A 15548-nucleotide genomic window follows, 5' to 3' on the forward strand; every position below is an offset into this window, starting at 1 on the left:
AGAAATAAAAAGCAATGATGATACCCAATAAAGCATGACTCATAAAGCTGTTCCTCTAATATAGTATAAAGCACTTGATTGGTTCATTGTTCCTACATCCAATTTCTGGTCTTGAATGGGAATGTTCAGATCCAAATTTGCTGCTTATAACTATAGTTCCCAGCTCTTTAATTTTGTTTTGAAAGGGAAATGGGACTTTACCAGCACCCCTGGCCTGTTCCATTACGACCAGTGATATTGCGATGACTTAAGAAGCACAGACACTCTGAAATAACAATGTTTGGGATAGGAAAGGTTAGATGGTGATAAAATTGGAGGCTTCCGAAGTGCAAGATGTTGTAAACCCAAAACTTATGTTAGATTTACCAGTGTGCTGGCAAACTTTAGTTAGATAGCAATGGTGGGTCCTCTACAGATATAACACATTAGATAAATTGGATAGTTTTCTGCAAGCCTGAGCCAAGTAAACAGTTCAGATCAAAACTTTGGTTTCAACTCAAAACAAAGGAAAACTTGACACTTTGGGCCAAGTTTTTCTTCAAGTTTTGGGACTTGTATGATCCTGAAGCTCAGATGGTGTGGGCACTTCTGTCATCCTTCCAGCCTCACTTCTGTCTTGCCTGCCAGGATGCAGGTTTAGCTGGGTGCTCTTCACCCACTTGCTTATTTTGGCTAGGCTTTGAGAAAGCTGGGAGATGGTGCTGTTGGTTTGTTATAAAGGAGATGAAGAGCTTGGTGTTGTCTGAGGGCTGCTGGAACATCAGCTTGTTGTGCATTCTCACTATGAGCCATCGGGACCACTGTAGACCTCGAATAATATGGGGGAGAGGACTGAGCCTCACACGACTTTGCAAGTAAGGACTTTGGAGGTGTGGAGACAGTAACCCATAATGACTCTCTGGGCTCTGTCAGAGAGGAAGGACCTCAGCCATTTGTGTTCACCCCAGCAAGCATTTGGAGGTGGGACAGGAGTATCTAGTGATCAAATACTGCAGAGCACAAGCAGAGTGAGCCTTTCTACACTGGGTTTGTTTGTAGAGAGGTGGAAGTCAGCCACCAGAGCAACAAGTACTTTCTCTGTACCATGCCCTGAGGCATCTGTGTTGTTGGTGACAGACAAGCAATGCTGGAGATTTTTGTTATGCTTGTTTCCCAAATAGCTTGCTTAGAAAAGAGAGGTAATTTCTGATGTCTCTAGCAAGGTCTAGATCAACAACTCAAAGGACACACAAAAGTCATGTGATTACTGCTGACCTGGGCTGGATTTGAACAGTGGGTTAGTTCTGTAATTAGCAATCCCTTGAGCCATCCAGTCTCCCAAAAAGAAAGCTTTTTTTTTTAAAAAAAAAATTGCACTACTAAGATTTTATACTAAACATTTATGGAGTTTATTGCCCTCAACTTCACCTTGGGCTTAATTGGTTTAAATGCTTAATTAACATAGTGACAATTAACGTCTAGTGGCAATTAATTTTCAAGGGATTATTTTTTAAATTAAGATCATGAGCACTGTATTAACATTATGCAACCAAAGTTCTGGAAAACCTTGCAGTGTGTTTTGTTTACAACAGCCAAATCATTTGCATTTCACTTCATTGTGAAGATTTGCCCTGTGGTAGCAATGATTAGGGCTGGTATTAAACCCTGTCCTGTGTATGGAGATTAGAGCTGTTTTGGAAACAATGAAACATATTTGTTGGGCTTGCATGATTCATAATTAAATGAGAAACAATGAATGAGTGTCATCAGATAATACAATAACCACACCCATAAAGGATACTTTCTGAATACTATGTATGATTATCTTCCATTTACCAAGTGCCTTTCATGCAGAAGGACCCAAAGTGCTTTACAAAGTGATTTACTACAAATATGTTGTTCTGTTACTTTATATATAGTAACGTTGTGTGTGTGTGTATAAAGTAATGTATCAAGTCATAAGTGTATGAGACTTTGAGAATAAGACATTTTTTGCCTCATCCCCCACTGTTTGTGACACTTTGACAGCAAAGTTTGGTTGCATTCTGAATTATATCTCAATGCATGTGAAATTTGGAGATGACACCAAAAGATGAAATTTGCCTAGGGTTGCCAACCCTCCAGGATTGTTCTGGAATCTCCAGGGATTAAAGATTAATCTTTAATGAAAGATTATATCATGTGATGAAACCTCCAGGAACACAGCCAACCAAAATTGGCAACCCTATATTCACCCCATCCAGAGTGTCTAGTCACCACTTATATCCCACTCTTCGAGGATGTAGGCTCTGCCTAGGTCTTTTGCTGACCTTCCGCACATGGGAGAATTTTCACCTTAACCAAAAAAAGAACAGGAGTACTTGTGGCTATATAATAGGGATGACTCGTCCCTGATGAAACCGTGGTGATGTCTATGGTAGGATGAAACATTATAAGATGTCTATGCTGTGAGATGTTATATGGGGAAACTGTGTGCCCCCAGATTTCATATAATACATTGAAAAAAAAAACACCCAAAAAGTAAAAATTCAGCAGCAACATGTCAATATTGAAAGGTATAATCACTGAATAAATCTGTGAGTTAAGTGAGATCTGTTAATTATCCTCCTACAGATCAGGAAACATTCACTTTATAATTTTCTTTTGCAGTTTTGTATCAAATCATAATTTAACTTCTCCCCCACCCCTATGCTAAACACATGCCATAAGCTAGCAAAACATAGTCATCCAAGTGTGAATGGACTAGAAGGCTCTATTCAGATTGATTATGCAAATGTAAGAGGGAAAGTTTAATATACTGTCTATTGTAAAATAAAACAAATATTCAGCTAGCATGTGATTTCTCTTATATATTATAACCTGATTTATACTGACTATGAGACACATGTTGTAAATGAATCGCTGAATTTTATATTGTTGTTGTTAATAGCCTGTATTTATACAATGCTTTTCATCCTGCAGTGTCTCAAAGAACTTTACATGTTGTATATGCAGGCAACACTTAACACTTCAGGAGTGTAATGCAGTAGTATAGTCACTCAGTAACATCGCGCAGTCACTCTTCCGAATAATTCAGAACCGGAAGTGAAGAATAACATCTTAACCAATTAAAACTCCAGGAAGAAATTAGGCAATGAGTTTAGGATTTGGCCAGATGTTCTGGAAACATGTTGCTTCAGTCAGTGTCTACATTAATTATTAAACAATATTTACATATAGCTGAGGTGGGAGCTGCTGCAGCATCCCACTGGCCCAGGGGCCAGAGCCCAAAGAACAAATTTGTTGTAGTGGATACTCCAAGGTGGGAAGCCTCAAAACTGTGTTGTACAGCATGGTTGCATGATACTGGCCATTCTCTAGTAGTCTGCAGCATCTGCATGGACTGATGTCCTAATGATTATCCACTGCTAGCTCACCCTTCCTCCAGATGAGATCAGGAGCTTAGGGGACAGAGCAGACATAAATGATCTAGCGTCTGAGCCAAGAATCCTAATGCCCAGCCCTCTGCTCTAACTACAGCCCTCCTTCTCACACTCAGACAATATAACATTTACCTTTCAAACTCTTGTGGTTATACAGGCTAGGACATTAACTAGGGGGCCACTTGGGTTTAGGAAACTAGGTGTTGGGTTGGTACTATCCCCACAGACTGTTGGAGTCGTCTTTTGGGTTAACATCAAGATCTGTGCATGTGCAGATGGTGCCAGCTTTTACTTGGTGATCAAGTGCATGTGAAAAGCAAAACCCTCATGACTGTCTGTCACAGTTGGCAAAATGTACAGTCGGAGACTCATAAAATTCCACCTGGCCTGCAGAGAATATCTTGCCCTGCTGGGTGAATGCCATTGAACTCCTATTTAATAATAATAATTTTAAAAAAAGACAAGTACTGCAGCATGGCTGGAATTTTAGTGTTGCCCGAGTAGCTCTCATCCTCTCATTCCTAGGAAAAGGAACAGTTGTGGGTTATAAAGTCCCCTTTTTAAATCTCCCTTACTCCTATCTAGGAATACCAGAGAGGGGTAAAGGCAAAATTTCAGCCTCAACATTGAATTAAACTCTTTAGGGCATAGACTGTCCCTGATTTTGTATATCTGCAGCATTCAGCACAATGAAGCCCTGATCCTGACTGGGGACTTCAGATGTAATAGAAATACATACTGATAATGTCCTGAGTTTTGGCAATACCGTAACATATTTTTGCATGTGCATATATGATAATAAGTGTAGGGTGGTGGTCTTATCCCCTTCATAATAAAATGAAGGTGCTCTTCAGAGTACAGCAAGTAAGCAATAGCTGCAGGTATGGGACTGGGCAATGGTGCAGGTTGAACTGAAAAAAGGCTATTGTTTTGCTGTAGTGCGACAGCAAGCAGGTTTGGCAGCATGCTGGAGATGGTATATAAAGAAGCTAATTATTCCTTTACAGTCTCTTTGTTGGACTATTTCCCCCCCCCCCCGCACTCACAAAGAATCTTTCTTATCCTCAAACAGCTCCTCTCTGAAGAGGCCAACAACAGTGCATTCATTGAAAAGCTGCAGTCGGAACACAGGGGGAGACAACAGCACATTGGGGCCCTAGAGGCCAGGCTAGAGGTCAGTGTCTGTCATTTTGCTGGTAATTGCACTCCCGTGCCACTATAAAGGGAACTCTTAGAGGCAGATGGAGATTTTCCATTTAGTTTCCCTGTATATTTTTTTAAAATGTGCCGTGGTCTCCCCTATAAAGGCAGTTATGTTTTCAGTTAATAATTAAGGCTTTGGATAAATTCTCCATTTCTCACCGACTTTTTGGAGGCATATTCTTTGGCTGTTATTTTCATAGTGCATTGTAGAGAATAAACATGACCTTGATTAAAAGACCATCGGGTATCTTGACTGTGATCCACACTATCGGGCAGATTCTCTGCCCTAATCAGCTTCTGGAGCAGAACCCTCCCCTAACTCACCTGCTGAGAATGCCCTCAGCATGGAGAAATCATCAGGGGAGCATAGAATAGGCAGAGCCAACTCCTACTCTTCTCTCCTTGTGGGGAACTTTATGGGGGGTAGCAGAGGAGTGGCCTTTTAACAATCCCCAGCTGGTTTATGTTCCCAATTTGCAGTAGCCCCCAGTTTGTGCGGCTCAAACTTGGGCCAGGGTGAGGGCTGGAGAAGAGAAACAACTGGCTTCTTGAAAGTCCCCCACACCCTGCTGTGAAGAGCAGAATCTACTTATGGTACAGAACCTGTCCCTGTAAAAACAAACTGTGTCATGGGGATTGCTTACAGCCTGTTGTGCCCGGTCACAATAAAACCGTGGTTCTCTAAGTTTTGTATTGGTGACCCCTTTCACACAGCAAGCCTCTGAGTGTGACCCCCTTTATAAATTAAAACACTTCGTTTTATATTTAACACTATTATAAATGCTGGAGGTGAAGTGGGGTTTGGGGGTGGAGGCTGACAGCTCGTGTCCCCCCCATGTAATAACCTCATGACCCCTTGAGGGGTCAGGACCCCCAGTTTGAGAAACCCAGCAATAAAAGCACAATTTCTTATCGCAGTGTAGAGGAGACCTAACTATGTTCTAACCCAGCCTGTGAATCATGCTGCAGACTATGGCCAAAATGACAGACCTTGAACCATTCTCTTGGCTGTAGTACTTTTCAGAGGCATAGTTAAGTCTAATTTACACAGCAAAACTCAATCATGCTTAAAATACATTGGGGATAATCATGTTGTAACTGATTCCCCAGACAGCTGTTTTTACAAAGTAGACATGCCATCAAGTTTGAAACCGAACAAAACCCCACCATCAGTGGTGTAACCGAAGGCCAAATTTGACCTACTAAATACAGGGAACTTTGTAAAAATTGTGAATTATGTAGTTTAAAACAACTCTACGTTAAATTCCACACATGCGTGCTCTGTAACAGTTAGTATCAAAGATATGGAAAGTTGGATAAAAATCCAAGCAAGATGCTCAAATAAATTTGTTAGTCTCTAAGGTGCCACAAGTACTCCTTTTTTTTTTTTAATTGTTCAGTGTGTGGCCCCAGGCCTTAATTACTGTGTACTATTAAAACCCTGCTCTGAAGACAGAATTAATTTCCTCATACTCTTTTCTAGGGCACTAATCACTCCAGTATCTGAGTGCCTCACAAATAGTAATTCATTTATTTTTAATACACTTTTGAGTTGAGGGGTTGGTATTATCCCTTTTTTACAAATGGGCAATTGAGGCACTAACATTGAGGTCAAAAGTATCCACTTATTTTGGATGCCCAATCTGAGACCTCCAACGGCCTGATTTCTTGAGTACTTAGCATTATACAGCACTTTGTATATTCAAAGCACACCTTCTGTTGATTTCAGTTGCAGCTGTGAGTGCTCAGCACAATAGTTTCAAGTTGGGCACCCACAAAGTGAAGAACACACAATTAGTAGCCATCTCTGAAAAGACGGGTTTAAGTGACTTGCCCAGCATCACACAGGAACTCTGTGGTACAGTTAGGGGTAGAAGTCATTCTCCCGGGCAGCCATAAACTGCCTTAACTATCATTTATCTTCCTGCAAACTCTGCTTCACTTACTCACACCTTCCACCTTGCGCAACAAATAAGGCAGGAGTCCTACAGACAACACCCTCATTTACTACACACAGGCCCGCCGACAACAATTCTGGGCTCCAGGGCAGAACAGTAAATGGGCATGGCCAGGGCTTCCACATGCCTGCCCGGCTGCCTTAGCTGCTGCCGGTATCACCCCGTGTGTGCCTAGGAGCCCTGTGGCCCGCCCAGGCAATTTAAAAGGGCCCGGGGCTCCTGGCCATCGCTGCTGCTACTGTAGCAGCAGCCAGGGGCCCCTGGGCCCATTTAAATCACCTGGATCCCTGGGCAATTGCCCCCTTTGCCCCCTCTGTTGGCGGGCCTGACTACACAACCCTGATTAAGTCCCAGAGCAGGACTATCCTGTGCACTAAATGAGGAAAGGGTTCTGTGAAAAAAATTATATGTGATCATGTAAAAAGACTGTATTAAAATACATATGCACAAGAGGGTAGAATTAAGGTTACATGGGCAATCTAAAGTCTGGCCTTTCCCAACTTTTGAATGCGTGTGTTACACTCCCAGACTGGAGAGAGTTCAAAACAGGAGCATTTTAATAAACTTAGAATCCAACCCCCCACCCTCCCCAAATGCACTCATGGCATGCATAAGGACAATTGCTACTGTCTCTCTCTCTGGAGCACACCACATTGCTGCTGCAACCACCCTCTGCTCCCCAGAGCTCTGTCTCTTTTGATCCCTGCAGCAGAGCACCAATCCTTAAAGGGACAGGGTGCAGGTAAATATAACCCTGGCATTCCCTTAGGAGTGCTACATTCCCCCCTTGTCAATGTAATATTGACCTGACATTGCTGTTAACTCAAAATACATTCATCCATCCGTCTGACTCATTAGCAGTAGTGTACAAGCTCCAGGAGTTCTTGAGTGCATCTTTGTCTTGATTTTCTTTCACACGTTCTGGTACCGATGCTGGAAACTTCTGGATTTCTCTTTGGTGTATCTTGCCAATCAAGCAGGAAGTTACTGTGGCAGTTCTAGTTCCAATAGAATGGCCAATTCTGCACAGCTGAAATTCCCCCATATTGATATCTTATGAAAATAACAGTTTCTGCATGATCAGTGGTATATTCGTACAACTGAAAATCACTAGGCGTATGACAAGCCATTTAGAAAACACATCTGCTAAATAAACAACATAAATTATCCAGAACTATAAAACATTCAGTCTAGAATGATATCCATGCCATAAGTCAATAGAACTTCATTTACCAATATAATATCAGTCTTGGATAGAAAACAGGATGAGGTACAGAAATAGGTACTTGGCATGCGGAGTTGACCTCACAGTTGTCCCATGCTATGCCAAGTACCTATTTCTGTGCCTTGTGGATAAGTTATTTTCAAACCCTGCCCCTTTATCATGATGAATCCTTTTGGTGAAGCCAACTTTTAAAACAAAGTAATTGAAGACCTTTTCATAGCGTTGCCTGATTTTTTCAGTGGTAGGGTAGGCTTGGACAAACCAAGTGAAGTGATCCACTGTGATGACACTTTATTCAGATCCTCATTCGCTCCTTTCTGGATACAAGATGTTAACTGATACAAACAAAAGGTAGATCCTGATATTACAGAGTTTTCTCAACCCCAGCTAAAATTCAAGTCCTTCCTCCAAAGCATGGAGGTGCTAAAGCTTCTCAATGAAATAGTGGTAACATTTTTTTAAGATGAGCAAAATACTGAATTTTTCCCCATAATCTTGTTCGTGGAAATTGCTGAACCATTTTTGCTGAAACTTTCCAAAAATAGCCTGAGGCAGATGCCCAGGATGGAAAATTTCACCCTGAATGGCTAATGTTTGGCCAAGTTATAAGCAACCAAAAATAAGATCTTACAATGTAAAGTGTCAGGCAACCTCAACTATAATTTAAATGATAGATTGTAGCTTCCAACAGCTTGCATCTTTTTGATTTCAAGCATTCCTCCTGGGAAGCTGATAACTTTCAGTCCCACTTTGCATCATTAGCAGAAGAATCACTGCTGAGAAAAATAACTAAAATAGCAATCCCCAATGAGAGAGACAACCAGAGCTGGCTGTTGGGATGCTCAGAAACCTTGGCCGTGGTCCCTTGCAGAATTTGGGGACCTAGAAATGTGTAGGAATACTAGGGTGTTATTTTAAGTAATTAAAATGTAGATTGGGCTCAGGAATGATTGTTAATGGTTTCACCTTTTTCCACTCCGTAGGCTACTTTGTCTGCATTGAACTTTTGAGAGATGAACCAGTTCAGTATATCTTTTTATAAATGCATGAAAAAGATGAAGCAAGCAGTTATAAGAACAAATATGAGTTAAGCGAAATATGTCACTAACTAGTTTAATTTATATTTTACCTAACCTAATTTACAATGGTACCATGCAATAGTCAAATTAAAATTATAATTGAAATATAATCAGTAAACCAATGGTTCAGTCTGTCTGGATTGTCAGCTACTACAATTAGTAATTACATCTAATTATCATGAACAAGTTAAAGAAAACAATTCTCTCGGGATTTTAAAGGAAGGTTGAGGGGAGAAACCATTCCCATTGATTTGAGCCATTTAGCTAAGAGACTTTTAAAGGCAGAGGCTGTTACTTGCCTTCGTTTTAAGGAAGTACAGTTCTTAAACTGATTTCCTGGGAACTTCCTCCTCTGGCTGCTCTCTCCTGTTATGCTTCACTGTTCATGGAAATCATATCAAGCTTTAATTTATTTAGTCTATTTCTCCTCCCGCTTTAACACAATACCTGCATCTTTCTGGTTGTCTTCCTACACAGATCCAGAATGGTTTCTAAAATCCCACATTTTTAGCAGATTTAGAATGACACTGGTTTAAGGCAGATATCTCTTATGGTATAGATAGCAGACTTAGGTGTTGTGTCCACTTTGGGGAATAGTTAGTGACACACAAAGCATTCATACACACTAATGGGTGTTGGAGTGATTTAAGCATTCTCAAATTGCTTTACAGAAGGGATCTCTGTATTGATAAGATGTAACTTGAAGCTCTTTCGTGTGTGTGTGTGTGTGTGTTTGTATTGTGGGGGGGAGACTTTTGGTCTTTTCTCTCTGTGCTGTAGACTTCAGGCTTGGCTTAGCTAGTGGTCGGAGTCTTTCACCTCTCCTTCTTTGGATGGTCAGTCCAGGGAAGAGAGCAGGATGCAACTCCAGGTGTTGTATTGATGCAAGAGCCACCCCCCCATTCCTTCCGGATGATTAGAATCTTTTGTAGGGATCAGTGACTCCCCTACTCCATCCCAGGGGACACACTTCTCCAATTAGGAGTTCCATCATATTAGCTACAGTTGGCACCTTGATCTTGGGGTCTTGTTTAGTGTGTACATGTCTTGTACCAATTTGTTGATAACCACAAGTAGATATCTCTCAAAAACATGATGTAAGAAAGTGCCATGTGATGAGGAACTGGTAGGCAAACTTCTGTATAGGCTGAAGATATAAATGTCTTAATTGTTTAATACACCTCCTCATGTCAGCGAGTTAATTGGGACACTGGGAAAGTAACCCTAAGAGGTGGGGGCAGAGTTTAGTGACCTTACACAAATACCCTTTTGGCTGCAAGCCAGCACACTGCATTGGACATCTCCTAGCTTCCAGATGATAACTTTGTTAAATATTTGACAAACTAAAGTTACTTGAATCTAAATCCCAATGTGTACCCAACGTATTGCAGGATTGATTTCAATGTGCATGTTTTCAAAAGTAAGCTCTAATGCTGCTTTTGCAAGAAGAAAGATGTCCTTGAAAACATAAACTAATCACTAAAGTCCCAGTACTACAAATACTTCTTCAGGTGCTTAAATTTAAGCATATGAGTAGTATTATTGACTCCACGGGTTGAAATTTTGCCCCTGATTTATATTGAAGAGCATGGGTGATTTACTGTTCCCAACCTCCCTCCACTTTAGTCTTATTTAGTCAGTATTTATTCATCTAATGAAGCTATTATGGTACATTTCTGGATAGTTTTTCTTGATAAGTGTGCAGTGTGTTTTCTTTTGTCAGTTGATGGAATCACAGGGGAGCTATCCATAACTGCCAAGTCTTAATATATAATCTTCATAATTGACCATAAAGGGTTAAAAAATCCACTTTATCTAACAACTTTCCAAAGATCTCCTCACCTCTCCGATTTCCCTCCCATTTGAACAGCTCAAATGAAGATCTGATTTCGTGTACTTGGAGAAAGAAACCCTAATGTGGCAAGATATTTCTGCATTTGAGTTATGCCTTAAAAATAAAAGATGACAGGCCCTGAACTAAGTTGTTGGAGTCAGCATCCAAACCAAAGCAGCAGCTTCCAGTTTGCTATGTTAATAGAAGAAAATCATGTCAGTTGCTTTTGCATATCTATAACAGAATTAATTTAGGGGATGTAATGTTGGCAAACATTATGGGATCTGGGTGAAATCTGTCAAAAACTGTAAACTCTCATTTTCTGAATTCCCAAATACTGCATATTAATATAGCCTGGAGATGTTTAGGTGCTGACTATTAAAAAATAAAGCAGAGAAATGTATAATTGAGCATGTTCCAAGTTTTAAACAATGAACAGTTATTTTAGTTGTCATGAAACATTTGTGCTTTGTGCATTTTTATGTAAGAAAAGTAATGAATTTGCATGCCAAAACAAAGTGACTTTTTAATTATGCATATTATATTTTCATCAGACGCCAAAGGGTTTGGAAAGGTGGTGTGACCAACATGTACGCTATTGCCATCTGTAAAATGACAATGAGATTGGTGATGGATAGAGGATAAATTGGTGGCAAGATTATTGCAACTTGAGGGAAGGAATTGCTGGAATTTTCCGGTATATACTATTGTCTGCAGAACTGTGTAGGCAGAATAACTACAGGTTAGTGTGTTGGCCTCTATCTAAACATCATAAAACAAATTTATAATAGAAACTTATTTGTGCTTGTACTGCACCACGGTTGATGAAATGTCTTTGGAGCAGGTGGATTGCTGAAATTACGCAATGAATGGGAAAGACCCAGAAGGTCTGTAGGAGCTAGCTTTGGTCAGCAGGGACTACTAAAGATCTCTAAACATCCAGAGCATTTGAAAATTAACAAAGCTTAGACTTTGCCAGGCTTTAGGTCATCTCTCAGCTAACTGTTGTAGAGCCGTGAGCACTGGAAGCTGAATAAAGATCTCAGCTAGAGTCTTTTTGAGGTATGCTGTTATGGGTGGTTTATTTACCTGCTTCTGGATTCTTTGGCAGCCAGAGATGGAATGAAAAGTTTGAGGCAATATGCAGTACAGGACACTGACTGAAACTGAGATAGGCTTTTAGATCATCTCACATGTTGATCAAGATGCTAAATAATACCAATGTGGCTGCATTTAATTAACATTATTATATTACGTCATTATTTATTTTACTTCTCCAACACTATGGTTTCATTTCAGCAAAGCATTGAAGCATGTGCTTAACTTTAAACATGAATTGGACAGTCTGTAAGCATCAATGATCTGTAATTAAAACTCATTAATAATGAAAGTTACTTTTCAATCTCAATTATAGCATTTGCTACTCTAATCATTACAATATCACTCCGGAGGTTGTTATTCATTATAGCAATTTAAGCCTCTTGTAAGAAAATGCTGTTTTTCTGAAATCAAAATGCTTTGCAAAAACAATTAGATTTCTGCAACCTTTCAGATTTGTTCAATGAGAATAATTCAAAATGAAATTTAAATTTACATTTTTTTCTTTGAAAAATTGAAATTTCTATGCAAAACTGCTAGTGAAATAATTGCATTCAATTTTTTATTCACAGAAATAAAATTGGGTTGGTTTTTTTTTCTTTTTGCAAGCTCTGTTCTGTCTGCTTTCCCAAGACAAATTCATGAATGTTGGTGCCAGGTAACATTTTAAAAAGTCACTAAGTCCTGCCTACCCTTAAAGAGAAAAGGTGGGTGAGGTGATATCTTTTATTGGACCAACTTCTGTTGGTGGGAGAGACTTAGGCTTTTAATTGTCTGTCACATTTGAAAATGAGACTTGTGCTCCTAAGTCACTTCCATGCTCTTCAAAATTTTACCTAATTATGTTTTGGTCCTCCTAAAAATGTGACTAACAAGTGAGCTGCTCAATAGCTCAGATCACTAACTGGATTGTAGAAATCATACAAAACAACATTAACTGGCAACTTTTTCTCAAACTTTAGGTGTGAAGTGCATTATTTTTGTTCATTAGTCACCACCCCATAATTAAGGTTGCAACTGTATTTCTATATAAACCCAACATTGGCACCCAAACTCTAAAAATCACCAAAAAAGTCTTATTAGGTTCAAATTAGTAGATTAGGCTTGGGGCCAAGGTCAATTGCAGATATTTCTGTGTTACGAGAGCAGATCTGTGCATCAGAGACTTTCTTCTGAGACTAAGACTTCTTTACCCGGGACTGAAGTCTTTAGTGCTTATCAGAGGCTCTTAGCTAAGTGTATTTAATTTTCCCTTTATTTGATGAAGTGAGCTGTAGCTCACGAAAGCTTATGCTCAAATAAATTGGTTAGTCTCTAAGGTGCCACAAGTACTCCTTTTCTTTTTGCGAATACAGACTGACACGGCTGCTACTCTGAAACCTGTCACAGTTGAAGTGAACTTTGAAAAGGTTCTCTTTCTTTGATAGAGGGTTCTCTCCCTTATTTTTGGTTTCCTAATACTCCGACCTGGGTCATCCACACACAAGTACCAAATCATTGTGGGATAGAGCTGATCAAATAGTTGATCTTTTGGTTTGGAGACCAAAATGGGGGAGGAGGGGAATGGTTTAATTTGAACCAAAACTGATTTTTGTTTGTTTTTTTTTTAAATGGAAAAAATGTAAAAAAAAACCATTTTGGTTGAATACAATATTTTGTTTGACCTGAAAGTTTGTTTGGGAGGGCTTTCCCCCTTTTTTGAAAAAATAGTTAAATATCCAAACAAAACACCATTTTATAATGAAAAGTTGAAGCTAAACTTTTCTAAATGGTTCAGACAACATTTTTCAAAATGGTTGAAATGGACTGTTTTGACTTTAAGCCCCTCCCCCCCCTTTTTTTGTCAAAAACTATTCACTGGATTAATCTCAAATTCCTGAGCAGTTCCAGTGCCCCAAAAGTAGTATTCTCTGGGGGGGGGGGGGGAAATCACTCAGTTCTGTTGCTGGAGACCTCAGGCTAACTTTTTTTTTTATCAATGGAAAAAATATAATTTGTCCTTCAAATGTCTTGTGAGGAGACCAGCATGATGGTATTTTCCCCTTCGGCAAACCTCAGGGAAAATGCTTTCTTTCTACCCGCAGACCTCCAGGTCTTCTATTGCTGCTCTGTGGTTTGCAGCAGATGGATGCTTATCTGATGTGAGAACTACAGGTAGCTTGTCAGGTGGAGAAAGCAAGGGAGCAATAGTGTTTCCCCATTTCCTTCTGCTCTGACATGCCTAAGCTTCTCTTGAGCCCTGCTGTCTCTACCTGGACCCCTCTGCTCCTGATTGGCACCTCTTCTAAAGCTCACAGGCATTGCAGAGATGGTGGTTGTCTCAGATAAGCCTCTAACCTTTCCGGGAGTGGGTGCACTTACCCAGGTAGCGCTGTTCTTTGGTGCACAGAAGACAAGCTTCACTCCAAAGGATCTTAGGAAATGTGTATTGGTGAGGTACTCTTTTAGACCTCAGGAAGTCAGGAGAAAGGGGAAGATTGTCTCCTCAATCCTATTTTGCTCTTCAGTTCCATGTTAAGAGTATTTTTTTAAAAAAAGTAATGAAATTCTCGCACAAAAATGTTTAATCTTGAGGCACAAATATTTGCTGTACAAATGTCTGCAAAGAGACATTCCCAGCTCTGGAGAGTTTATAGTCTAAATAAAAGACACAAATAGATGAATGGTTGGGAGCAGGGGAAAACATTCAAGCAAAAGGACATGGTAATAATTGGCACTTTCATTAATCCCACTTTTTGTTGTTTTTTTTATAACTTTTAATAAAAGTAGAGGGTGGGTGAGGGGAACAGGAGGAATGTAGGAGTTACCAGTAGGAAGGGATTAAAGAGAGACTATCACAGATTGTCTTCTGCCTAGCCATGATAAGCAGGCAGGGTTTTTAGGGCATCATGGCAAAGCTGAGTCTTACAGAAGGACTTGACAGATAAAATTACAGTGTTTGTATCGATTTTATCGGGGCAATATAGGGCAAAGAACAGAGGTGTTTGTGGAAGAAGATGACTAATTGGAAGTAAAGGGTGAAAACAGTGGTGGAGTGAAAACAGGCAAACCTAGGCTGTGAAGGGCCTTAAAGGTAAAGATGATAAGTTTTGGTTTGATGCAGAGCTGAAGTGGTAGGCAGTGGAGGGGACTGACATTGCCAGAATAATGAACAAAGAAGACAGTCTTATCATTAACATTATGAATGGACTTGAGAGGAGCAAGGGTGCAGGAGCTGAGGCCAGAAAGGAGGAAGTTGCTAAGGTCAAGACACGAGATGAGGGCATGGGCAAAAGTTCTAACCTTGTGGACAGAGGTTCTTAGAGATGTGTAACAAGTGGCGGCAAGATATGGCCACAGCCTGGATGTGTGGGTCTAGAGGCCAAAAGGCATCCTTTTAAAAACTGAAAGTTAAATCCCACTGAGGAAAATAGAAAGGAGCATAAACTCTGGCAAGTCAAGTGTAAAAAGTATAATTAGTGAAGCCAAAAAAGAATTTGAAGAGCAACTAGCAAGAGAGGCAAAAACTAACAGCAAAAAAATTTTTAAGTACATCAGAAGCAGGAAGCCTGCCAAATAATCAGTGGGGCCATTGGACAATTAGGGTGCTAAAGGAGCACTCAAGGAAGATGAGGCCATTTCAGAGAATTCTTTGCATCGGTTTTCACTGCAGAGGATGTGAGGGAGATTCCCATACCTGAGCTAGTCTTTTGGGGTGACAAATCTGAGGAACTGTCCCAGATTGAGGTGTCAGTAGAGGAGGTTTTGGAA

At 40.1% G+C, this 15548-nt stretch overlaps 1 protein-coding gene across 9 annotated transcripts in view; it reads left to right on the forward strand.

Annotated features, from left to right (window-relative positions):
* Window positions 1–15548, forward strand: part of LMNTD1 (lamin tail domain containing 1) — a 295666-nt gene that overhangs the window by 170151 nt on the left and 109967 nt on the right. For 8 of the 9 annotated variants that reach the window (XM_074937313.1, XM_074937330.1, XM_074937341.1 and 5 more), the window contains one exon: window positions 4474–4575. The exons of the other annotated variant lie outside the window; for it this stretch is intronic. In XM_074937313.1, coding sequence (XP_074793414.1) covers window positions 4474–4575 — 102 coding nt within the window. The remainder of the gene's footprint in view (window positions 1–4473; window positions 4576–15548) is intronic. 9 annotated transcript variants of the gene reach the window in all.

Source organism: Natator depressus, chromosome 1 (assembly GCF_965152275.1).
Source record: "Natator depressus isolate rNatDep1 chromosome 1, rNatDep2.hap1, whole genome shotgun sequence".
Lineage (NCBI taxonomy): Eukaryota > Metazoa > Chordata > Testudines > Cheloniidae > Natator > Natator depressus.